At 38.6% G+C, this 27,808-nt stretch overlaps 1 protein-coding gene and 1 pseudogene across 3 annotated transcripts; one reads left to right on the top strand and one right to left on the bottom strand.

The window, feature by feature from the left end:
* Window positions 1-269: 269 nt before the first annotated feature.
* Window positions 270-27,780, bottom strand: LOC146652649 (uncharacterized). 3 transcript variants are annotated; one of them, XM_085382487.1, is made up of 9 exons: window positions 27,690-27,780; window positions 19,466-19,632; window positions 3,364-3,702; window positions 2,955-3,242; window positions 2,724-2,810; window positions 2,285-2,380; window positions 2,178-2,206; window positions 1,900-1,956; window positions 270-772 (listed from the first exon to the last, which is right to left on the bottom strand). In XM_085382487.1, the coding sequence occupies exons 1-9, from the start codon at window positions 27,731-27,733 to the stop codon at window positions 650-652; spliced, it is 1,230 nt and encodes a 409-aa protein (XP_085238613.1). In that variant the 5' UTR covers window positions 27,734-27,780; the 3' UTR covers window positions 270-649. The 3 variants fall into 3 exon arrangements, with proteins under 3 accessions (XP_085238613.1, XP_085238614.1, XP_085238615.1); XM_085382488.1 differs by lacking the exon at window positions 27,690-27,780 and adding an exon at window positions 19,859-19,976; XM_085382489.1 differs by lacking the exon at window positions 27,690-27,780 and adding an exon at window positions 19,830-19,954.
* On the top strand, window positions 14,520-19,214 carry LOC146652650 (calcineurin B homologous protein 1 pseudogene; annotated as a pseudogene).
* Window positions 27,781-27,808: the final 28 nt, after the last annotated feature.

Below are 27,808 nucleotides of genomic sequence, written 5' to 3'. Positions count from 1 at the left end.
GAGGGATTTCTGAAACAAATTAAAATGTACAGTGCTGCTATGACTTCTGAAATAAATGAAAACAGGAAATGAAACAGCAGTGACATTTGTAGGGTTACTGAAGTTTGGCTAGCTGGTATATAATGATGTGCTACGTGATTGCTAGCGACACAGCTCTGTTAGCATAACATAAACAGTGAAGCTGGAGGATGGGTGCTAGCTTTTTTCTACTCTGTAAAAGTTAACGTGAGGGTTTGCGATGGTTAGGGACAAATGCAACAACAGCGCAACAGTTTCTATTGCTTTTAATATCGGACAGTTATTCATTAATGAATACAAATGGTTATTGAAGTTATTTAGACAGGACATTAAACAATAAACTACTTTGAGAATATGGCAGCATAAAACCAGTGTAAAAGATATATTTCAACTATTTTTTGGTGTATTTATTGATGATTATAACAGAAATTTTGATCAAGCAACCAGGAAATGTGCAAACAGGTTGTGAGTTTAAAATTTTCAACACTGGGGAAGAGGTACATATACACAGACTAGTTAATGATATATACATTTTTTTTTTAACTTAACCTTTATTTATACTAGTGGTCACATTGAGACTCAATGTCTCATTTACAACAAAGACATTTTTTTTTTTTTAAATCCCCACTTTTCAGTGAGCTAAGTGACTGGAAAATGTACAGTAGAGCAGGCTGCTGGGATCAGCTGTACCAGAAGAGGAAGGAGGCTTCACAGTGCTGCACGTCACTACATCAACTTCGTCATGACTCTGGACCTGGGCAACAAAATATAGCATGAACATAAAATGAATGTGAACATAAAAAATAAATGCAGCATCATACAAAAGGGTACTTGAAGAGCATATCCCAGTGCCTTATTTTGCATTTTGAATGAAGTGATCTGAATCAACTTTGCCCATGATCAATCTGTTCACCAAGGTTGATGATTTATTTTTTATTTTTAAATAACCTTGCTGACAAACAAATCAATAAGACCATCAAGCATAACTTAAAACTGTAACATACTAAGAGCTGAGGTGGAACTGAATGTTAAAAATAATTGAAGCATCCATTGCGGTTTCTGCTTTTACTTTATAAACTGTACTTATTGATCTTTGATAATAATCAGAAATGGATAACTTTTCTAACTTCTCTACCTTCGCTGTTCTGGTCCATTTATCAAAAATTCCATATTCACAGACGCACAATTTCATCCACGTCATGGGATTTAGGAGAACTGCAGCATATTTGTGTTGGTTGAAAACAGCTCTTATTCAGCTCTTTGTAGACAAATACCTCAGTAAATACACACAATCACAGTACCATAAATTACACATTGGCTGTGTGTTGCTCGCCTTTCTTTTCATACATTTGTTAACAGCTGACTATACTCAGTTAATTTTGTCCTCTCTCTAATTTCTTTTGTTTCTTTTTGAAACCCCAAATGTTCTGCCTTGGGGAAAAAAAGGACTCATGATGGGCTTAAGCAGCCATCTAAATAGCACTAAATGCCTAATGTTTATGAAGGTTAAGCAACATCTAAGCACCTCCATTAATTTTTGGAATCAAAGTTACTCAATAAAATTATCAAATTAATTCAATTATTACAGTATAGTTAAAAAATTACAAATGCAAACAAACTATTTGTTCCAGGCTTGTTATGGCCAATGATAGTCAGTTCCACTTTAACTGTAACCCCCTAAGACATCTCATTCAGTCATTCAGCATTTCTTTCAGTAGTATCAGTATCATGACATCATAAATGATGTCTCTAAATGTTGTTTTTCTGTTTCGACATCTCAGCTCACATTTTGCAACTCCTGGTCTGTTTCACTATTGTTCAGTGTATGTTCTTGATTTTAACTTTCTCACGGTGAAATTATGAAGTAGTGTGTGAACTCACCAAATCTGGAACGGTATGAGGAGCAGACTGAGTCTCTGCAGGGTTTAAACTCAGTCCCTAAAAAACAGACATAGTCCAGTTACATCAGGAGAAAAACTGTAGCTGTGAAGGCAGTTTAAATTTTGTTAAAACCCCTGAGAGATGAGCTGATTTGTTTATTTAATGCCAATATTTATCATCAATTGTACATCGTTGTCATATATTAGTAAATAGCATACCAGAAAAAACAGCATTTTGATTTTTGAGTTTTTATTTTTGATTACTGATTTGGTACTTACTGTGGTTTTAATCGTCTGTGTTTTGTTCCCTAAAATAAGAGGAAAAAAGTCCATTTCAGTTTAATTGACAATTCAAAGTCATTCAAACTTCTCATGATTAAGTTTACCAGTAGTTCTTGTCCATATGATGACTGTCACAGTAGTTATTAAAAGTGCTGCTAAACCCATAGAAACAATAATGAATCTCAAGGATGCAGAAAAATCTGTCAAAAGAATAAAAACTTCAAATTATTAAAATCTTTAGTAACACTTTTAAATTCCATTACTGTAAAGAAAAGGAATTTTTACCTTTTAAAATGTGTTAAAATATTTGGAATCTGTTGTTTACAGCTTTACTTTTTACATGTCTGGTATATAATACTGTCTTTCAATGTAAAGCTTGCAATGAAAAACACTTTACCTGAAGCTTGGGGCCATGTTTAATATTTTATGTCAACCAAAACTTTTATGACATTTTCCACTTTTTCCCCATTTAAGGTGCCACTAAAAATGCTGTGTAAAATGCAGTAGTATTGATCTTCAAAGGGTACAATTTTGAGTGACCACCTTGTGAAGCATCTTTCATTATTGTTGTTTGTGTTGTTGTGCTGCTTTCAGTTGTTCTTGTTGGTCTCTGTGTAGTTTTTTTGTGACCTGAATCAAAATGAAATGACACAATCAAAAAGTTTCTCTTATTTTTCATTTGTTGTAAGTATGCAAAAATATTTTGTGTAAAAACTTGAAATGAGCCAAACAAATGTTTTAGGTGTTTTAATCACCTACAACAGTTGATCTCACCTGTTTCCTCGCCTGAGGGCTGATGGCTAAAGGTAAACAGTTGCACTTTCCCTGTTTTGGTGTCAGTTACTTCACACTTCACAGTGTTATATCTTGAGTTGTGAATATGGTGATAAATCAGAAAAGACAGAGTGGCGGAGCAGTCAGTCTGTGAAGTCAGTATTTGTTTGCTATCCTTGCTATCCACCTCTCGACCTTTAAGCAGCCACTTTACTGTGTGATGACACTCTCCATACGTCACCACAGAGCAGCTTAACGTCACCTTATCAGTGTCCTTATGTTCAGTCACTGGTGAACATAATGTAACAATATGAAGCACAAAGGTTATCTTAATCACTTTAAATATTATTCATGTATTTTTATTTTTTTAAAATAGATCAAGGTGAAAATATTTGGTGTAAATACTTACAGGTAATAGCAGATAGATCAACCTTTGCCTGATGAAACAGAGTGTGTTGAGTTTGTATTTCTCGTAATTTGTGATGATCACAGGAATATTGACCAACTTCCTCAACTGTGAGATTCTTTATAACCAGAGAACAGGTTTCTGCAACACTCAGTCTGTCTGATTTAGTTTTGGGATTTTCACCAATCTGTCCAAGTGTGATCAGCTCTGCTGTTTGTGTGTTTCCTGAAGTAAAGGTCCACGTAGTACCATCACAGTTATTCTTTTTATTTACCCCATTTAGACAAGGCAGAGTGACGTCATCTCCAGCTTTCATAAAAATGGAGGTAATAGTTACAGATACTGTTGAGAAAATTGAAGAGAAAAATGAATTAGAAAACAGTACTTTTTTGCAATCAGTGAAGATTTACCGTATTTCCCGGACTACAAAGCGCACCCGAATATTAGCCGCACAAGCTAAAATCAGGGGAAAATCCTGTTTTGTACATACATTAGCCGCACCTGACCAAAAGCCGCAGGTGTTTCAATGTTGACTTATCATATGTAAGAGAATATGCACAAAGGGAATTGTCAGGAAAGAGATGGCTGTTTGGAGACACACCCCTTTTATTAATATTTTGAAAAACAAGTTATGGGTACATATTTGCATAACCTTTTAGGTATATGTACAAGTAGCGGTAATTACAAGTAGGAAACATGTACTGTGCTTCATAAATGAGTAACAAATGTAGTACATAACAATAACCTACAGCACACCAGAAAAATAGATTCGGCCTACCTTTTAGGCTCAGGTGCAGCGACACGGCTTTAACAAGAAGAAAAGTCAGTCATTCACCACTAAAACCACCAAAGTCCTCTTCTCCAGTGTCGGAAACGAACAGGCTCAGGATGGCTTCGTCATCCACTCTCAGCTTCTTTCCTTCGTTGTCACTTTCAAAACCAAAGAAATCCTCGTTGTCAGTGTCAGAGTCGAACACCCTCAGAAGGGCCGTGGCGGTGTCCTCCTCTCCATCATGCAGCAGTCCAGCCCTTCGAAATCCGTTGGTGATCGTGGATGTTTTCACACTTTTCCACGCTGTCAGATTCCACCGGTGGAGTTGAGCATAACTTGCTTTTCGCATTGTTTTTCCCGCTACTTGTACGGCACTATGTTGTCTGGCGGATGGACACGTGACCAACACACCACTCTTGAACCCCGATACTGTGTGTCTGATCACATGCCCTTCCGCCAGGCAACGTAGTGCCGTACAACAGCGGAACAAACAAAACAAATCGCCTTACGATATGACAAAAATCATGGATAATCCATAGAAAAGCCGCACCTGACTAAAAGCCGCAGGGTTCAAAGCTTGTGGAAAAAGTAGCGGCTTATAGCCCGACAATTACGGTAGACACAAGTTTATAAACATGTCCCACGCTCCCCTAACATCACAGTGCATGCTCAGCTGTGTAATTTACTGTTATTGACTTTAATAATATTTAGAAATGTTTCCTGTATCCTTACCTGGAATCTGAATCATCAGCATCAGACATAAAAACATTTGAATCCATCTGAATTCATCCATCGTGCTTCTCTGTCGCACTTATTTCTTGTTCTCAATCTCAACTGTCACAGTCTCTGAGCTGATGACACTTAAAGACTGTTTGCACTTCCTGCCATCAGTGAGATGTAATTTCCTTACCACAATTATATAGTAATTTTAAGTTCTCTCTTATTTTCGTGATTTCTTAATGTTCCATAAGTGGACTGTATGAGCTTTTCACATCTTTGAAATTCTTGAATGCATTTTTCGTAAAGTTAAATTATGATAAAGAGAAAGTTTACACTGTGTCCGCTTCCACGGTGCATTTATAAAAACAAAAAAAAGAAAGGGGTGTTCGAGGTGTGAAGGTTGTAATTTATGATAAATGACAACATCGATTCTGTTCCTCTTTCCTTTAATAGTATTGTCACTCACCACAGTTTGACAAGATGCTATACAGCTGCAGCTATAGGAAATATGCCAGATAAGATATTTTAGTGGTCTGAAGTGGTCTCTAAGTCTGTGATCTGTAAGTATCACTAATAACTCACTGCATTTTTGATTCTTTTCAGATGTCTTTCAGGAGCAGTTTTTCACAAGAATGTAAATTTGAATGATAAAACTGGAAGTATTTACTGCACTAATCAATGGGTCATTGCTTCTGTGTTTGAGAGGTTTATTCTGGTATAACTGTTACATATGTATATATCTGTAGGTACTCATTTCTGAATCCAGCTCTCATTCAGCACATTATTGTGTCTTTTTTCTTCATAATAATATATGTTTAGAGGTATTTTGTGCTACACAAAGATGTCATTGACACCCCCAACACCACCACCACCTCTCTCTGTCTCTCCCACTCTATATGTGTGTATTGTGTATTAACGTCATTTAAAAGAAGCAGAATGTGTGAAGATAGCTGAGATAAATGTTTCCATTATTGCAGCTTCTATTTATATTTTATTCTTTAGCAAAGAAGAACTGACTGCGAGAGTTTGGCTGCAACGATCGTCTTTTTAAAAATGCTGCCTGAGATACATCTGAATTAAGAATATCAAAAATCTAAATCAAAATTTATTTATATAGCACATATAAAACAACAATGTTGACCATAGTGCTTCACAGTCAGTAAAAGACAAAACAATAAAACAGGACAACAAACAATAGGTAACAACACAACAAGCTAGAACAGCCAACTTAAAACTAAGTTTTAAGACATGATTTAAAAGACTGGAGAGACTCGGCTGTACGAATATGAACAGGGAGGTTATTCCAGAGTCTAGGTGCCACGGTTGCAAAGGCCCGGTCACCTCTCAACTTCAGTCGAGACCTAGGTTGTGCTAGGAGCCTGTGATTGGACGATCTAAGTGCTCTGTTGGGATTGTATAAGTGGAGTAGTTCAGAAAGATAACTGGGCGCTAAATTATTCAGAATTTTAAAAGTGAACAAAAGAATCTTAAAATCTATACGATATTTAACAGGGAACCAATGTAATTTGGCTAAAATTGGAGTTATGTGTTCATAGATTCTCGTACCTGTTAAAAGATGCACAGCTGCATTTTGAATTAACTGAAGCCGGTAAAGAGAAGAGTGTTGGAGGCCCGAGTAGAGGGAGTTATAGTAGTCCAATCTGGATGTGATAAATGCGTGGATAAGATTTTCAAGGTCCTTTAACCTCCTAGGACCTGGCGTCCACATATGTGGACATCACATTTTGGGTTATTTAGACTAAAATACTCAATTTTGCTCTACATGGGCCTGATATCCACTTACGAGGACATTATATATAATGTCGCAGTATACTGCTACTGTTCTATCAAAATTTGAAACGAATATTCTCATATGTTCGGGTCTTAGGAGGTTAAAGGAAGGAACGGCTTTGCTTTAGATATCTGACGCAACTGGCAAAAGCTGTTTTTTACCACAGTGGAGACCTGTTTCTCAAGTTTAAAAGAGCCATCCAGGAACACTCCGAGGTTTTTTACAGTGAGCGAGAGATGGCTAGCGAGAGGGCCAAGGGCATCAGCTAACTGGTCTGAGTGTGACTACCAAAGACTACGATTTCAGTCTTATTCTCGTTCAGTGTAAGAAAATTATGTGATAACCAAATTTTAACTTCATGCAAACAGTTGAACAGAGGTTGCAAAGAAGCAGACACATCGGATGTCAAAGGTGAATAGATCTGGATATCATCAGCATAACAGTGAAAGGAGATGTTTTATTTTTAAAAAATGAATCCCAACAGCAACATGTACAAAGAGAAAAGAGCAGGACTGAGCACGGACCCTTGAGGCACACCACAATAAATAGGGGCAGAAGCCTACGAGTGTTGCCCCATAGCAACAGAGAACGTATTGTAGTCCCAGGGTAACTGAGGGAGGATTCATGGTCACCCGATTCAGTCCTAGCTATATGCATTAGCAAAAAAGAAACTTTGAAACTTAATCTTAAACGTAGAGATATTTTCTGTCTCCTGAATTTAAACTGGGAGCTGGACCCACAAATCATAAAAGAGACACACTAACTCACACACACCAGAAAGTGCCAAGAGTTGTACAAGGTAATTATATCTGATTTAGTTTTGCGTTTCTTTATAATGCTTTCCTAAATACAAATAAGACACTTTATGAGGGCACCTGAGCCTTGTAGACACAACAAATATTGAACAAACCTCGTTCCTGTTGTTGACAAAACATGAAATATATAGAAAAATATATCTTGATGCATTCTCAATTATCCAGGAAAGTAAATCTCCAAAAGCTGATTCTGTTCATCTGAACGTAGCGTTTTGTGGGAGAAACGTTTCGTCACTCATCCAACTTAAAGTAACCCAACAAAGTAACTTCTTCAGTCTCAGCTGACTGCAGGTTTCCCCAACTTTATAAACAGTAAATTTGCATAATGACTGAAACCAGCCCACCGAGGGAACAATGCGCTGGGAGGAACCACCCGTTGGTAGGCAGCTCTGAACACCACATCCAGAACACCCTGGATTTTGTTGAGAAGGTGAGAGATGTCATTATGGAGGCAGATGAAACCATGGTCTCGTACGACGTTACATCTCTCTTCACTTACATCCCGGTCACGGAAGCATTGGAGGTACTACTTCACATACAAGGGTCAGTTCTACAGGCAGAAACACAGGTGTGCCATGGGCTCCCCAGTTTCACCCATCATTGCTAATTTGTACATGGAAGAAGTGGAAAAGAGGGCTTTGCTATCCTACCCTGGAACACCACCAAGCCATTGGTTCAGATATGTGGATGACACCTGGGTGAAAATCAAATCTCAGGACGTACTACATTTCATGGATCACATTAACTCGGTGGACCGACACATCAAATTCACCAGGGAGGATATGAAAAGGGGCAGGTTAGCCTTCTTAGACTGTGAGATTTCCATTAGTAATGGGGGACATCTAAAAGCTGACGTGTACCGTAAACCTACACATATGGATCAGTATTTAAGGTTTGACTCTCATAATCCACTGGAGTACAAACTGGGTGTCATTAGGACGCTACAACACAGAGCAAACACCATCCCCACAGACACAGCGGCCAGGGAGGCAGAAGAACGGCACATCAAGAAAGCCCTGAGTAAATGTGGTTATCCCAGCTGGACTTCTGTCAAAGCGGGAAAGGCACCTAAAGAAAGCTCCAGCTAATCCAGGAGAGAAGGACAACCGCTGCCCAAGCAAAAACCTGTAGTGATCCCATATGTGTCAAGAGTATCAGAGCAGTTGAGACGCATTTTTTCTAAACACCAGGTCTCTGTGGCTTTTAAAGCCCAAAACACACTGCGCCAAAAATTGGTCCACCCCAAGGATCGGGTCCCCCGACACAAACAGAGTAACATAGTGTACGCTGTTAAGTGCCAGGAGGATTGCCAGGATTTATACATCGGGGAAACCAAACAACCTCTGGCGAAGCGGACGGCACAACACAGAAGAGCTACCTTGTCTCGCCAGGACTCTGCGGTCTATTTACACCTACAAGCCAGTGGACACTCTTTGAAGGATGAGGATGTGCACATTCTGGACAGAGAGGAACGCTGGTTTGAGTGCGGAGTCAAGGAGGCCATTTACGTGAAAAGGGAAAGACCATCTCTGAATCGAGGAGGGGGCCTAAGGGTACATCTTTCGCCATCTTACAATGTTGTGATAGCAGCCATTCCCCAACTCTCCGTGAATGGTAGTCATGGCCATTGATCAGTGGTCTTTGATCAGTGGGTTTTGGTCAGTGGTTGTTGATCAACGGTCATGAGAATTTGCATAATTATGATTAAGGAACTGACCTCCCAGCCCATTGTTCCTTCAGTGGGCTGGTTTCAGTCATTATGCAAATGTACTGTTTATAAGATTTGGAGAACCCTGCAGTCAGCTGAGACTGAAGAAGTCACTTGGATGAGTGACGAAACGTTTCTCCCACAAAACGCTATGTTCAGATGAACAGAATCAACTTTTGGAGATAGAAAAATATAGTTTTTCATATAAACTTGATTATTGTCTGTAGTAGGGCTGCCACAAACGATTATTTTCATAGTCGACTAGTCATCAATTATTTTTGCGATTAGTCGACTAATCAGATCATGTATCCATTGGACGTAAAACATACGGCTTATTGCACCAGCATTCATCTGCTCCTATATAACTATAATTAGCTTACTGCTTGAAGTGTTTAAAGTATGTGCTAACTAAAAATAAAGACAAGATGATAGATTAGACTTTTAATGAAATTTGAAAATTGTCTCAGTGGTTTAATAAATTAAGTCGTCTGCTCTTTGCTCCCTAAAATTTAACAGGACATTGGAGTAAATTCTCGACCATCTCAAACTTCTGTTTAATCAGTTTTCTGTTTGACGTTTATTCAGATGTGTAAAATCTATAACTTTAATCTCAGCCAAACCGAATTACTCCGGAACAAATAAAACACTGAAAAAAGCCAAACAATAAAATTTTTAGGTTATCTAAGTGACTTATATATCATGTTTAACCTGAGTAGCAAAAGACCGCGGGGGTTTGAAAACGATGTGCCGGGTGTTCGCTGTTCTCCACGGATCTAGTGAGCCTTACCCCGGCTAGCTATCAAGCTGGTGGGTAACAGACGTCGCCGAAAACGTCGGTGCACTTTTGCAAATATGTGGTGTCTTGATAAACTGAGCAGATGTTTGAGGTTTAACAGCTACATTCTCTCTGAAAATATGTTAAACGTTTATTTTGTGACCCAGAAACAGTAATAAGAGTAATATTAAAACTAAGTAGCTGCCGCCATTGTTGGAAACTGGAATTGGCTGGGCCGCGCTATGAATCGGGTTTGGCCACAAAGGATACACCCGACCCATCCTTCAAATCTGGAGAAATGAAGAACGCATTGTCGACCGCATTTGGAGGCGTCTTCGAATTTGGACAGCCTTCCTCCCGTCGCTGTAACGTAATCGGCCTCGTACACAGCTACGATACCGGAGACTGCTGCTTCTTCTTCTTCTTCTTCTTCAGGGTTTAACTGCAGCTGGCATCCTTGTACATGCAGTGTTGCAATCTTCTGTTTCAGTCTGTTGTTACACTGCTGTTTACCTACTGTTTATTCCTGCGTCTTTCGGGATCTTACAAAGCTCTAAATGACGCGTCGACTAGTGGTGCAACCGATCGAAAATCTCTCGGATCGGATCACTGTTTTAAGTCACGGATCGGATCAATTTTCGGATCAGCAAAAAAAGAAAAAAGACAAAAATTGAACATTTACTTATTTAGTTATTTAAGTATTTTTTTGCCTGTTAAAAACATTCAACTCTAGACTCATTCCACGCAATTATTTTTAAAACAATTATGGTACGATATAGGACAGTATAGGGCTTTGTATCTACCACTCAATTCAGTTTTATTTACAAAGCGCATCCCCTTTTACCCTTTTTAATTTTTCATATTTATTTCCTATCTTATTCATAGCTTTTTCCTTTTTTGTTTTCTTTAGGTCACGAGCAGTTGTCCAAGCATTTCACTACATATCGTACTGTGTATGACTGTGTACGTGACAAATAAAATTTGAATTTGATTTGAAATAGTTAAAAGTTGAAATGTGAATAGTTGATTTTTGTATTATATGATTTATTTATTACATTTTATGTGGAGTGAATAAATAAAAGTATATTTACGGTGGCCACTACAAACAAAGCACATACAAACTTCAAATCACGCAAAAACTCCAAAACACGTACAAACCCCGAAGCACGTACAAACTCCAAAACACGTAAAAACTCAGAAGCACATAAAAACTCAAAACACGTACAAAAAACAACAGAAGTGCTTCAGGATGCTAGGGGCAGTGTTGAACTTTTGTTACCTAGCGGCTACACAAGTCAGCAAGTACCAACGACCGTATTTTGTGTGTGGTAATAACAGGTAAATGAACATTTTTTTAAATCTTTTTTTTTTATTTCACTATATATGAATTCTTGTGTATACATACACAAACAATACACATATGCTTTCATGCTTTCAATTGTGTAATTTAAGTGATCTAGGTAGCTCTGTTTTGTAAGAGTTTGTACGTGTTTTGTCTCTAGGGGCCACCGCATATATTTATATATAAACATTTATAAATAAAACCATTTTTTTTACATTAGTAATTCCTTTTGTGCATAATTTTATATTATTGTTAATAACAAATTAATTAAAGCAACAAAACAACCTGAAGAGCCGGTTCGGAGCCGAAAGAGCCGGCTCTTTTTAGTGAGCTGAACCGAAAGAGCCGGTTCTCTAAAAAGAGCCGGAAATCCTATCACTACTGGACACCACCTGCATGAGGTGTTTTAGGCATGTCCTGGAGGTAGGAGGCCCCAGGGCAAACTGAGGGCTCGGTGGAGAGATTACATTTCACAGTTGGCTTGGAAATAATTCAGTTTTCCCCCAGATGAGCTGGAAGAGGTGGCTGGGAAAAGGGAGGTCTAAGTTTCTCTCCTTAGATTGACCAAACCCATGACCTTGAACCTGGATATATAGGACAGGGAGGATAAATAAAAGGATGTTACATTAAACCAGTGGTTCCCAAACCTTTTTTTTTTTTTTTTTGCTAGGCCCCTGTTTGTTTTACAAGAAAATCTTCGCAGCCCCCCGGCACAAACACATCCTCAAACCACACACAGCCATTTATTGTTTTCAAACTCCACTGCAGTTTCTTTCACACCTCAAACCTTTAAAAAACCAAAAGCAAACAAATAAAACTACAATAAATTACAGGTTGGAACAAAAATAAACTAATACCATCTTTATTTTAAGCGTAGTTGTTTCTTTCCCCCTTTGTAAGAATAATTTTTCAAAACATGCCTCTGTGCAAAGTGGGTTTAAAAACATAAAACGTGATTTGGACAGGGGAAATGGGTTTTGGTTTAGACACAAATACATATTGATTGATTGATTGATTGAATCTTTATTTTGAACATGTTGAAAAAGTATAAAATAAAAAAAAAGAATTAAAAGAGACAAATGAACAAAGCAAACAAAAGGAAAACGAGCAACCATAACTCCAAATAACGTCCATGTTCAAAAAGGAGCAGGAAGAAGCATAAGCTTATTTAATCCCACCCCTTTTCCACTATCTAGTATCAATAGACTACAGAAATACCTCCTTGTAATTACATTATATGTTATGTGTAATTTTTTTTTTTTTTTTTTTTAATATATACACATATATGTTTCTATCTATCCATACCTACGTATATACACACATACGCACATATACACATTTTCAATAACCCCATTAACACCTGAAGGATACACAACCTACAATTTTATATATATTTTATATATATATATATATATATATATATATATATATATATATATATATATACACACATACATACACACACATACACATATATATATATACATACATATATATATATATATATACATATACACATATATATATATACATACATACATATACACATACATATATACCCATACCAACAAACCCGTGCATGCGCACACACATGAAAATATTAGACAAGAACACCCTATCAAATCTCTACCTTTTCCCTGTACCCTGTAAAAACCATATCCTTAAACCGCTTTTTAAACTGCGCCATGCTTGGACATTGCTTCATATCTTTACTTAGTCTGTTCCACAGCTTCACTCCACACACAGAGATGCAAAAACTTTTTAATGTTGTACGGATACGAGGATGTTTTAAATTTAATTCCCCCCTCAAATTGTATCCCTGTTCCCTTTTAGAAAACATTTTTAGAATATTGTCAGGAAGCAGGTTATTTATTGCTTTATATATAATTTGTGCTGTGAAAAAATGAACCAGATCTGTGAATTTTAGAATTTTTGATTTTAAGAATAGTGGATTTGTATGATCTCTGTAACCAGTTTTATGGATTATCCTTATGGCCCTTTTTTGTAATATAAAGATTGATGATAGCGAACATTTGTAAGTATTGCCCCAAACCTCTGCACAGTAATTCAAATACGGTGCAATCAGGGAACAATAGAGAATGTGGAGTGATTTGTGGTCCAGAATGTGTTTTACTTTACTCAAGATTGAGACACTTCTTGAAATTTTGTTATGTATATGATTTATATGAGACTTCCAGTTTAATTTATCATCTATAATCACACCAAGAAACTTATGTTCAAGTACTCTTTCAATTTCCACACCATCTACATGAATCTGCACTTGTGCATTTCTAAGGGAATTCCCAAATAAGATAATTTTAGTTTTACTTAGATTTAGCGATAGTTTGTTCCTGTTAAACCATTTTTTAATTTTGCACATTTCTGAAGTAATTGTATCCAGCAGCTCCTTTAGATTCCCCCCAGAACAAAAAATATTTGTGTCATCTGCAAATAATACTAATTTTAATATATCAGATGCCTTACAAATATCATTTATATAAATAATAAATAATTTGATTTAAAAAAAAAAAAATCTTCTTGGGATCGCACATACTTCTTTTTGTGCCTCTAAAACATCCTTGTTTGTCTTTCCAGAAAAGACATATGATGTCGTAACTGTCGGAGCACCGGCCTCTCACTGTTTCTAAAAATGGCGTTCTGAGGAAGCTCATCCAGAAGTTTGAGGAAGCAAAGAAACAGTAAGTTGAGAGTAAAGTCGGGCGTCACATTAGGGCTGGGCGATATGGCCTAAAATCCATATCGCGGTATAATTTGAAGCACGTGCGGTAACGATATATATCGCGAAATATTCTTTTCTTCTGTATAACATATTTTCCACACTATATGACACACTTAATAAATTTTCTCAAAAATCGAAAGTGTGCCTATGTATGAATTCTGGTTGTGCTTACTGACCTCAAACCGATTTTGGCGTGCAGAAATCTGTTAAAAACTGTTTTAGTACAACTTTGGTAAGCTGCACTGCTTGATGGATTGTCAGAGCATTACGGCTGCCGTAGTGAGGAGCTTCTTAAATGTTGGTTTAGTGTAAGCTCAGCTTTTTAACTAATGTAAGAAGTGTTATAACTGACTCGTTTTTAATACCTAAATCTGGCCTCAGTGCACAAACCTAAATGAATCGGTACATATGAAAGCGCCCAAGTCACGAGCTGAGTTCAAGGACATGGATAAAACAAAAAGGTTCAAATTTGTGCCCAAAAACCCCACAAATCAGTGTCACTGTTTTAAAATCTGCTGCGAGACCGCTCTAAATGTCAGCTTTTTCTTTACGTAAAGACTGGGGTCTGTAACATATCAGCTCGTTTCTTATTTATTAAAGAACATGCCTGACACCAGGCTTTTGAGTCAAACGGCTCCATTAGATCTCTGCAAGTATTTTTAAGTATTTTTAGGTTCTTTCCAGCAGGATTTGTGGCTAGTTCTGGAGCTTGACCCTAAAAGATTTCAGTGTGTCGGTGCTTCTGCTTTCCCTGTTGTCCTTCTGTTCCGTCTTTTTTTCTGTTTCTGTCAAATTTAAAAACAACTGCACTCTGAAATACACACTCTTTGCAAGATGTTGTCTAAACTAGTGGTTGGAAGGCATATTTGTGTTTGGTCTCTGATGGTTTATTTACACTTTTTGCAGGCCACGCCCACAGACTACAGCGCCATGATGAGCAACAAAGCCAAGAAGTCTATGGACTTCCTGCTGATGCAGGACACCGCCCCGACGATAGCCACGGACGTGTCACTGCAGTACCGCCTCAACATCGTCTTCTGCCAAACGGTCACCTACACATATTTTAATTATTGTATGTCTGAGCTGATGCGTTTATCCTGGAGTGACTCAGAGTGAAGGAGAAGGCCAAGAAGAAGTGTAAATATCATAGAAGCAAGGAGTTCAGAGCTCTACGACTTAGTGTCTTTATGGTATTTATGTGTGTAATGGAGACCAGGGGTTCCATTACCCTTACTTGTATTTTTATTAATTGACTGACTGATTTGTATTTAAAAACCGTAATGAAGAAAAACACACACTGGTTGATTGTGATTCTTTATTAGGCTTTTTGGGTTGTTATTTAAGTGACTCGTTAAAGGTGAAGAGACAGGGGGACTGGCCATCCTACCTGTGTCAGGAAAAGAACCCGTGTTAGAGCTGTTCACATTTAATCATTTGTCTGTAACCTAAATTAGTTGTATATGTAAAAAGAGAAGTGTTAACAGTACTCACTTTGTAAAGAGTAAAAGCAGCTCAATCACCTGCTTATGAGCTCCTGGAGAAAACCAATGTGCCAGGCTAGGGGAGTGTGTGTTGGAGTGATTTTGTTAAAAGTTGTCATTATTGTGCTTGGACCTTGTCTTGAACTGTATGTTCAGATATTTTCTGTTCCTCCCCCACATGTAGGATGTTGGGGATGTTACTAGCTATAGTTTTCAACTGCAGGCACAATCTATGTAAGATTCTGGTTTCCTTATTTGGTAAGGAGTGTTCACTTCCTGCCCTTTATGGGCTCACCATGTAAATGGTGGACTGTTAAAGAGGTTAAGCCATATACGAGGTTGAGGGGAGATGACCCTTTTATGACTAGAGATGCGGTTAAAACGTTTGTAAGCAGGAAGTCACGTATACAGACACACATACACTCTCTCTCACTCACACACACACACACACACAGTGCCTTAGCTTTTACCACACAACATATGGGGTTTACAATGGGCGGTTGTGTAACTGTTTTCATTCAATAAAAGGCTGGAGTTGGAGTTGTCTGAGTTTGGGTGTAGAGCTTGCAACTCTGAGAATCCGACCAGGCTTCCCCTGCACAAGTAAAAACCAATCGAGCTCTGATTGTCTTACTTTGTTCTGAGTCAGCGAGGGCTGAAACCTAACTGTGTGGTTAAGGTGTTTTAATAGAGACTCTTGGAGAGCTTGCGCAAGACGCCTTAGCGAATCATCTCGATTTTAAACCTCCGTTAACATCTCACCATGGGATCCAGAGCGTCCAGATTACTCAGAGAAGAGGAAATTGAAGAAATTAAGAAGGAAACTGGCTTTTCCCACAGGAAGATCACTCGCCTGTACAGACGTTTCACCAGCCTGGATAAAGGGGAAAACGGCACCCTCAGTCGAGAAGATTTCCAGAGAATCCCCGAGTTGGCCATCAACCCTCTGGGAGATATAATCATCAACGCATTCTTTCCCTTTGAGAGGACCAGGTAAATTTCCGGGGCTTCATGCGGACCCTGGCTCACTTCAGACCAATCGAAGACAACGAGAAGAACAAGAACCCCTCAGCTACAGAGCCCCTGAACAGCAGAACAAACAAGCTGCTTTTTGCTTTCCGTCTATATGACCTGGACAGAGATGGCAAGATCTCCCGAGATGAGCTCCTGCAGGTCTTGCGGATGATTGTTGGAGTCAACGTTTCAGATGAAGAACTCGGCAGCATTGCTGATAGGACCATCCAGGAGGCTGACACAAACGGAGATGGCTACATTTCCTTCAATGAGTTTATCATGGTCTTGGAAAAGGGAAATGTAGTTCAGAACCAATAAAACATTTAGAAAAATGTTTAAAGGAAGAGGTCGATAAACATAAGCCAGGCAAGACAAAAACAAAACTCATGACTGAGTACATGAACTTTTTTCAGCCATGGAAACAGGAAGAACAAAGGCGTGCTGAAAATAGAAAGCAGAAACAGTCTAGACAGCAACTCACATCTCAGGCCAGTAATAAACCACCAGTTCCACAGGTGGCCTGTTCACAACCACCACCATATCAGCCAGAACCCTCAGCCTCAGAGGCACCCACAACCACAAAAAAACCCCCAACGAATCCGTTCCTACCACCACAAGGCCCATACGCCTCAGCCAGACACCAATTGAATTAAATGTCTCGCGACGTCCCCACACACAAAGAGCAAGAAGAAATAGGGACAGATCCTTACAACAGGGACATGGGAGGAGTTCCAGACCCACCTGGCCCTTATGGCCTGTTCCCCCTCATAGAAAAAAACCTTTCCGCCGAGTGGAAGGATTTAGGCACGATTCTCAGCAGGGTACAAAATGACCATTAAGAGAAAACTGAAGATACCCATGAAGGTTGGCTCCAAAGCCGTAGAACAGGGTGTATGAGGTACACACTCGGGTGGACCCTCATCACGACCCCAAGCACACATTTAGACATGCCTACAGCACACTACTGTCTCACAGAAGATAGTTACTGACAAAATATGGTAAATACGTCCTGACCAGACATATCCAGCCTACCAAAAACTTTGTGGTCAACAGGCCCGACCGACGTGGGCCTAATAAAAAATGCTGATGCAATTAAAGTTAAAACCATCTCAAACCACAGGCCAATGAAACCTCAATACCCACTGTCTGCTGAAGCAAAAGCTGGAATCCGTCCAGTAATAGCAGACATGGAAAAAGCGGGAATCTTGATAAAGACAAAAACAACCTCGTGTTCTTCTCTCAACAGGTGATCCAGGAGATTTTTATTTTTTTTCTCCCCCCCTTTCTCACTGTCCCTCTCCCCTTCTGTTTTTCCTTTCCTTCCTCTTTCTTTCTCCCTTTCCTATCCCTCACTCATGTCTGTCCCGTCTGTAACATCTGAAAATAAAATATAATAAATAATAAAAACAAAGATCGACCAAATGGACCAATACGGCAATGCCACGATGATCCATTTGGCAAAGTAAATCCATTGGGTATCCTTGTTGGTCTTCAGACAACAATTCTGATGGCTAAAGAACCAAATGGGACAGGCAGAAAAAAAAAAGGAAAAGGTGGATGTGGAACAGATGATGAGCATCTGGTTCCTGCACTAAAGTTTCATTATTGTTATCATTTTTTTTTTTGTAATTCTATTTAGAGTAGCGCTTGAACATGTCAGTTGATTTCAAGACACAATCTCATCCGGCTGCTCAACGAGCTGCTGTGGCCCACACTATGGGTTCAGTCCTTCAGGCCAAGCATTGGGTGGATACTAGAGGTGGGAATCACCATATATCCCACGATACGATATTATCACGATACTTAACGCACGATACGATATTATTGCAAAATTTAAAAATATTTTGCGATATTCAGATTCTGTACATGAAGGTAAACGTTATCAATATTCATTTTATCTAATATCAAAGTCTCACACTCAGTCTTTCTCTCATTTCAGTTTTATTGTTGACATACTGAACGGTTTGTATTACAGTCTAGTCCAACTTAACTGAATGCAACCATCTGGTACAATTATAGCTATTCTGAACTATGCAATATGAAAACTATGCAGCCCCTTCAGCAACTGAAGAATTTGAAAGTAAATTAAAACAAAATATAATTTTACATTAAATAAAAAAGTTTTAAACTTAATTAAAATAAAACATGTCTTAAATTAAAATAAGTAAACTGTCATGTTTATTGCTGCCAAAAAACAAGTTAAACACATTTGGACAGTGTCAGGATTCTTGCTCAGAAAAAGGATCAACATGCTCTGAAGTCAGAGTTCCAGTCCACAAAACTTTTTTTGTAACAAAATATCGATTTCTGCTGTCCCTGTATCGATACATTATTAGCAAACAAAATATCACGATACTACACAGTATCGATTTTTTCCCCCACCCCTAGTGGATACCATACTAAATCTTGAGTTTCGGCCTTTGCACTGCTCTGTAAACAAAGGGAAACGTTAAAAAAAAAAAAAAAAGTTCAGCTTTAGACCACCAGAGTGGTTACATTTTCTAAACTCCTTTGACAAGCTTTCAAATCCCTGTTTGAGGGTAAAAGCTTGGTTTTACAGTTAAGGTTACAAAACCGGTTCAGGTCAGGGAGAAGGTGAAAGTTTATCAGATATTTTGTGATGGTTAAACTTAAGTCTTAGGAATGCACCGATGTCAATGAGTGGCCTCACAAAGACAGCCAAGGCTTTCCTCCCCACATCTGTCGAGATAGGATAAGAATGTATGCTTTAACTGAAAACTTGAGGTGACAAATCTTACAGATGTGGAGGTTTATTTTTTGCATACCCTGGTTTACTCCTGCAAACCTTGTTTAAACATTTACATAAAATGTTTTATGATTTTTTTGGTTTACATTATAGTTACGCAGAAAATTATAAAGAAAATTAAAGAGCATAATATTTGACAGAAATTGTGGAGACACTGTACAGAAAACGTGTTTCCTCACCCTGCTCACGCCGTTTGATCTGCTGGATTTGGTCCACAGTGCTCTTGAGGATGTGGCACTTTTCGGGCTTAACGCTGAGACTGGCAATGTCGCCCATGTTGGATGACAACAGCTCCGCCAGCTCCTCGATGTAGCGGCACTCCAGCTCCCGTCTCCGCTTCTCCGCACTGCAGAAACAGACCCGACAAAGACTCAAAGCGAAGTTCACATTAAAACAGCTGTTTTTAAATCAGTACTACTTTTCTGGGTGATTTTTCAGTACTTATCTGATTTTAAAAACATCAGAAAACTGATTCTCTAGCACTAATGAAACTATATTTGTTTTGATTTTGACATTTTTAACCATGAAAGCCGTGACATTTACTTTAAAGTGAGAAAGAAAAGCAGCAAAACCTGTGTTAGGGAAAATGTTCTAAAACACTTCTTCAGTAAAGACTCAGAGAAGAGAAACACACAGAGTTCTTGCTAGCAAGGGCAGCTCCCTACTGAGAGACTCGCACTAAGAAACTGCCCCGGTCTTTATTTATACTTCAGTGTGTGTGTGTGTGTGTGTGCGTGTGTCCTGCTGATCAAAGGGTCATAAAAGCACAAAAGGTACATCCTTGGTCAGGAAAGGGTAGTCTCCCCCTCACCCTAAATAACATGGTGAGGAAGTCCAGCAGTTCATCTATATGTAAAGAAGCACTTAAACTAAAACAGACATAGCTACGTTAATCCTGCCATAAAACAATAAAACAAGGTACGACCTCTCCCATGCTCCCAGGATGTGGGGGTGCATTCCTGGGGTGCACGCCAAGCCTGCAGCCTGCTAGAGATCACACACAATTGATTATATGCCTCTAAGTATACATGGTTGAATATTTCCTAATACAAATAACTACATGCAGTATTCTACCATATGCAAACTTATATCACTAAAAGATTATACTGACTACTAAATACAATTTTCCATTGACAACCTGACATGTTAAAAATTAATCAATTCACTGTTTCTGCTTGGCAAAAGTTACATTTAAATTACATTGTACTTGAAGTACATTGTCCTAAACTAATCAATATGGCCAAGTATATAAGGAAAACTTTAGAACACTTTAGTAATAAGGCATTACTATATCACCATGTTTAGTAATGTAATCAATAAGGATGAACTTTGTGTCAGCCATAGTATTACTAGCCTAACTTTCTGTTGATGTCAGTGGTCAACATTTACCTCGTTGTGAATATAAAAGTTTAAAGATGTCATGAAGAGCTTTAAAAAACTTTAAGAAGATGTGATTATTATTGTTGTTGTTATTATTATTATTATTATTATTATTATTATCATTATCATCTCTTTTTAAAATGCAGACTTTTTTTAAATGTGTACATGGCAGCAAAAAGTATTGGCATTTTTTTTTAAAGATTATGACAAGAGAAGAAAAAAAATCAATTACTGATGGATTAATGGATACTGTCATGAGATTTTTAACATATATAAGTTTATTTACTACTGTTTACTATAAGCTCATATTGATGTGTTCATATATTTCACAAATATGCTGTGCTTTTTCACTTTTGTGCACACTGACATTTTAACTCTGTATGTTGATGAAGGCCAGAGACAGCGACCTAACCACAAGAGATTAAATCTCTAACAGCAGTTCCCGAAATTAGACTACACTCATATGACCCCACACACACACGTGCACACACTCAGTCACAGGAAGTTATTCGCAAGAACATGTATTAAAGGAATATGAAGGTATTTGCATACGCGATGTGTCTTATAAATAAAGAGCTATCGCCTGCACTCGGTGTGAGTGTCTCCTGAGAGCCGCTCACCCGTGCACGTTGCTATTTTAACAGAACTTGTCTGAGTGTCATTATTTCACCTGAATAATGTCTTGTTAATAAATAAAGTTAACCACGGACAGATACATATGAGAACACACTAGGGCTGCCACGATTAGTCGACTAGTCACGATTACGTCGACTATTAAAATCGTCGACGACTAATTTAATAGTCGACCCGTCGTTTGAAGCTTTGTAAGATCCCAAAAGACGCAGGAATGAGTAGTAGGATTTAAGAGTGTAATAACGGACTGAAACAGAAGATGGCAGCACTGCATGTACAAGGATGCCAGCTGCCCTTAAACCCCGAAGAAGAAGAAGCTGTGTCCCAGAATTCATAGCGCAGCCCTGCTCAGTTTCCAACAATGGCGGCAGCTAGTTAGTTTTAATATTACTCTTATTATTCTTTCTGGGTCACAAAATAAATGTTTAACATATTTTCAGGCGAGAATGTAGCTGTGTAAGCCTCAAATATGTGCTCAGTTTATCAAGACACCACATATTTTCAAAAGCGCGCCAACGTTTTCGGAGACATCTGTTACCCACTAGCTCGATAGCTAGCCGGGGGCAAGGTCACTAGAGCCGTGAGAACAGCGGACTCCCGGCAAATCGTTTACAAACCCACTGCCGTCTTTCGCTACTCAGGTTAAACATGATATATAAGTCACTTAGATAACTGAAAAATGTTATTGTTTGGCTTTTTTTTTAGTATTTTATTTGTTCCTGAGTAAATCGGTTTGGCTGAGATTAAAGTTATAGTTTTTACACAGCTGAATAAACGTCAAGCAGACAGCTGATTATCAGAAGTGTGAGATGCTCGAGAATTTACTCCGGTGTCCTGTTATATTTTAGATGGCAAGGAGTTTATTAAACTCCACCGAAACAATCTGCAGATTTCATTAAAATTTAATAAACTGTCATCTTGTCTTTTTAGTTAGCACCTTAAACACTTAAAGCTGTAAGCTAATGATAGTTATATAAGAGCAGATGCTGCTGGTGCAATAAGCTGTACGTTTTATGTCCAATGGATTTGATTAGTCGACAAAAATAATCGGTGACTAGTCGACTATCAAAATAATCGTTTGTGGCAACCCTATGTTGCAGCTTTAAGGCAGGGATGACTCCTGGAGTTGCTTTCTCACTGCATATGCTTTATTTCACAATCAGATCATAACAAAAACATACAGCAGCTCCTCTCCAACTCCTAGCCCTTTGCTGCGGTGGAAAAAGAACGACTACAATCCCCTTCAGAGAACATACGTACAAAAGAGTTTTCCTGACACACCAATGGGGCGTTCAATGCCATCTTGTAAATATGAGTACTCTGGCAGAATAACAGTTCAAATGAAAAATACACCAGAACAAACAAGCAAACAAAAAAGAAGTGTGGGGTACCTTTGAACCAATGAACAAAGTATAACAATTTATACTTTTTAACATAACCCGGCCCCGTCAATATGTGTATCTCTCACACCTAGAACACAGACATTCTTTAAACAAAATCACCCATGATGTACAAGCAATTATCAGCACCCCTCCAGAAGCAGAAGAGAAAACTATAATTGTCCCTGTAGGCTAAATATGCAGTTATTACACAATAATGAGTGACTCGAACCGTTGGTTGTGACTGACAGCAATAGAGACAAAGAAACAAACAGAAAGCTGGTTGGACCCAACACAATGTGCTCAGACACATTACACAGGAGATCCAGCAGAGTAACGTAGATTGCAATGAAGGAGAAACACATGATCTTTAACGGAGCACAAATTAGACTGTTGGAAGGCTGGTGATATATTTAAAGCACAAATCACATTTTATTGATAGCAGCATTATTGAATAAATAAAGTAGACTAAGTTTTGTTTATTTTTTATTTGTGATAAAGTTGTATGAAAGAGTTAGGATAGAAAGTGTTAAACAAGTTATTTGAATGTTGCTATTTAAACTATTTTGTACATTTTGTAAAGCATCTCGTACCTCTGCTTTATTGCTGTTGATGCCAAAGAAACATACATCAATACATACATCTACATTCAATGCTGGCATTTACAACTTTTAAGGTGATTTTAGACCTTGTGATTATTATATTTTTAATGTTTTTCCTCCCTCAGTTAAAAAAAATGCTGTTGCTATTTAAGCCCTTGTAAATACGACATTTGTGGAGGGGTCTTCGATGACAGTTATGTGAAGATGTTATGGGAAAAGGAGGGAGGGATGTGTATTTCTAGGGAAGAATGGACTCAGATGTGGGAATGGCAATGGAGGAGTACTTCCTCCAAAAGCTGGAGGGAGTTCGGATGGAAAACTCTGATAAGGTTCTTTATCACTCCATGTCAAAAGGCTCACTATGATGGGAATCCTCCCGTGTGCTGGAGAAACTGTGGATACCAAGGAGCCCATCACACCCATATTATGTGGGACTGTCCTGTGCTACGGACTTACTGGAAAGACATTCATGGTATATTACAAGGCATTTTTAACTGTACATTCCCTCAGGATATGAAGACAATTTTTTTTGGCTGTATACCGCAGAACTGGTCCAAAAATGACATATGTCTGTTAAGAGCTTTATTGGTTGCAAGTAAGAAATGTATAACAAAGAAATGGTCCTCGCAAGACATACCGACTTTGTCATTATGGTGGGAAATTACGTTAGAGATATATAGGATGGAGGAAGTAACAGCTCATGTTAATGACAGGATGGCCTGGTTCCATCTGTGTTGGGATAAGTGGGTCCAATACGTTAATACCTATAAACCGAATTTTCTCTTTAAAGCTTGAAACCACCAATTTAGTTAATTTGCTTACTCCCGACAGAGCTTTCTCCTTTTATTTTATATACCGTATATATAATTTTTTTCCTTTTTTTTTTCTTTCTTTCTCACTGTCTTTCTTCCTTCTCGTTTTGTTTCGTTTTTCTCTTGTAAACTGTGTTAATTAATGCCTGTAATCATCTTTGTGAGGTAATATTGTAGAAATAAAGAATATAAAAAAAAAAAAGTAAATACGACATTTGACATTTTTGTAATTTTCAATTAATGCAGATTAAAATAAAATTAGCTTAAATCGAATCTGAATCATGCTTTCAGCTCTGACCTTTGGTTTCAGTGTTAATATATTTGTAATGCATTTTACCATGGTGTTGCTTTTTTGCAATCAAATTGATTTATTTATACTTTTTAACACTGCTTATTTATAAAAAAAAAAAGATTGTTTTTTTTAAAAACAAAACAAAAAAAACAAAACAACAGCCAGTTAAATTTAAGTAAATGGTTATAGATTAAACTGTGAAAGTAAATTCATGATCCTCTTTTTTCCTGCATTGGCTTTTTATCCACCTGTGGCATTTTTCTATAATATTGAAATTGGACAAAAATCAAAAAAAAAAAAAAAAAATTAAGATTCTTCTCTTTTAACCTTTTGCGCAGCCTGGTGTTTAAATTTATTCTTGAGTTCCAGTGATTTCATTTCTAACGGACGAGAAACAGCAAGGTATGTGGCAGCAAGAAGAGCGTATATGTGACCGTGCGTATGTGAAACGACAACAGCAAAAGTAGGTCAGTGCATTGGCCAGCCAGAAAACACAGGCGTGGTGACCGAGGGAAGGGTGAGGAGGGGGAGGACGCTGCTGTGTGAAATGAGCGGGTAAGTGGATGAGTGTAGCTGCTGGAGAAATGCTAGCTGGGCTGTTACATCACCTATCGGCCTTATAGATTTACACATACAGTACATGGAGAACTTTCACTCCTACACGCCCCACTTAAACTTATACTGACCTAAAGTCAAATCTATACTTTAAACTTTATCTCAGGTTTCTAATTACTTCTATTTAATTAGGACTTTTTGGTCAAATGTACTTTGTTTGGAGTAGCAAAAATGTTTGGTATATAACTTGGTATCTTGGTATATACATATACAAATATACATGTATATTGTTTTTTACATTTATATCTTTATAGTGATTTGTTTTTCCTTCGGGAGTATATAGACATAAATCACTTTAATATCACTAACAAATAAATAATAATTGTGATAAATAAATTAAAACAACAAAATATTTGGCACAGGGAAGTCAGCACTTGACAGGCTGTCTGTGGGATGTTATTTCACTTTTTGTTGCCGATGTTTAATCACTGACACCGCAATCACACTAGAGACCGGTTGGTGATCCCCTGGCAACCTCCAGTTGTTAGTGACAAATGTGGGTTCCTTAACCACTTGGATGTTGCTAGGTGAAACTGGTCACAAACATAGCACTGCACCGAAAACCTTCTTGTGCTCGCTTTGGTTGCTAGCAGATTGCTCCAGTTACTGGAGTTTGGTGGACCACACCAAGTTGTCTGCAATACGAATTTCACTGATTACCACGAATTAGAGATGGACCGATCCGATATTACGCATCGGTCCGACACTGACCTAAATTACTGGATCGGATATCGAAGAGAAATAAAAAATGTAATCAGATCCATTAAATATCACAAAATCATTTAACAAAACTTGCGACATGGCGTAACTCAGCTCATAACCTTAGCACGTCGGAGCAGCATGCGTCATGTGATAGAGCGGCTGTGGCGTGCGAGACCTGTCGGTGGTCTGGTTGAGTATTTAGTATTTATTTATTTATTGTCATTGTCAAGAACAATGAAATTGCGTTTGGGGCTTCCATACAACCCAAAAAAAAGAAGAAAATAATAAATACCCCTTAAAACCCAAGTGTACATATTTAACCCAGTGTGACTCCAATGCAATAAGACAATCCTTAGCAATAATGTTCATAGAAATTCAGACAAAGACCTGAGAAACATGACAAAATACAACAATGCAACCCATTCAATATTATTGTACTGTGAGATATGATATCAGATATGATAGTTATCTATTTAAGAAAGAGGGGGGGGCAGGAGGGGGAAGAGAATAAAGATATGATGCACCAATGCAGACCAGTTCATTGCTATTAAGAAGTTGGATATGGTTATTGTCCGTGAGAGGGGGGCAGAGAGTTCAGGAGCCTCACAGCCTGTGGATACAGGCTGTTGGCCAGTCTGGATGTTCTGGCCTGTATAGACCTGTACCTTCTCCCTGAGGGCAGCAGATGGAAAAGGTGGCGCGCAGGGTGATGTTGGTCCCGCAGGATACTGTGCACCCTCCTCAGACAGCGAGTGGGGAAGATATTACTGATCTCTGGCAGACTTGTTCCAATAATTCTGCCAGCTTCCTTCACCACCCGCTGGAGTGCTTGCTGATCGGCCTTGGTGCAGCTGGGGAACCACACTAGAAATCCATACGTCAGAACGCTGCTGATGGCACAGTTGTAGAAGTTCAACATCAGAGATCTGGGAACGTGTGCGCTCCGCAGTCTCCTCAGGTAGTAGAGGCGCTGTTGGGCCTTCCGTACAACTGAGGTGATATGGTTGCCCCAGGACAGGTCCTCGGTCACAGTTACCCCCAAGAATTTAAAACTGCTCACCCTCTCCACCGCCTCACTGCCAATGAAGAGAGGCAGATGGTTGTTATGACCCCTCTTCCGGAAATCTACAATGATCTCCTTGGTCTTTTTGGTGTTTAAGACCAAGTTGTTGTCGTGGCACCATGACTCTAGTTGTTGCACCTCTGTCCTATAGTTTGTCTCATCATTGTTGGATATAAGTCCGAGCACTGTAGTGTCATCTGCAAACTTAACAATGAGATTGGACGCGCAGGAGGAAATACAGTCATGGGTGAAGAGAGTGTATAGCAGAGGGCTCAGAACACACCCCTGAGGGGCACCGGTGTTGACCACAAGGGTGGAAGAGGTGTTCTTACCCACTCTGACACTCTGACTTCCTACGGTTAGTGAGGAAGTCCACAATCCAGTTGCACAGAGAGGAGTTAAGTCCCAGTTGGTGGAGTTTGGGACGTAGTTTGTATGGCCGGATGGTATTAAAAGCCGAGCTGTAGTCTACAAAGAGGAGCTGTGCATAGGTATTCCTGTGTTCCAAGTGCTTCAGTAATGTGTGCAGCACTGTGGCGATCGCATCCTCGGTTGACCGGTTCTCCCTGTATGCAAACTGGTGCGAGTCCAGGGATGGTGGAAAAGCAGCTCTGATGTGTTTAATGATTACCAAAGTCTGTGAATCCCCAAATTGTTCAGTAGTTCTTTTTGCTCCCTATGAGGTCACTTTTACCATGTGACAAAAACAACACCCCACTGTACACACTTGAGCCACCAGCAACTTTATAAATCCCCAATAAAAAGCTGACAGGTTGCAATGATGTTCCAAATAACTTATTAAGAAAACAACTAAATACACAGAAAATATTATGAAAACTGGTTTATTTTATATCTCCTAGTTTGAAGTGAAGCAATAAAAACATGTATAAAACATCACAAACTGTAATATTATACAAATGCTTACGTCCTGCTGATGCAATGGAGACATCTTCCAGTGACAGTCTTCATCCGTGTGAGTGTGAGGAGGCTCCTAAACCCACCGACACAGAAGTGCATGTTCACAACTCCCTCTGTGCAGGTGGG

The sequence above is a fragment of the Rhamphochromis longiceps genome, linkage group LG15, assembly GCF_057381845.1.
Source record: "Rhamphochromis longiceps isolate RC_006_pf linkage group LG15, R_longiceps_female_GT1.1, whole genome shotgun sequence".
NCBI classification, from domain to species: Eukaryota; Metazoa; Chordata; class Actinopteri; order Cichliformes; family Cichlidae; genus Rhamphochromis; species Rhamphochromis longiceps.
This window is presented reverse-complemented; position numbering and strand designations above follow the sequence as displayed.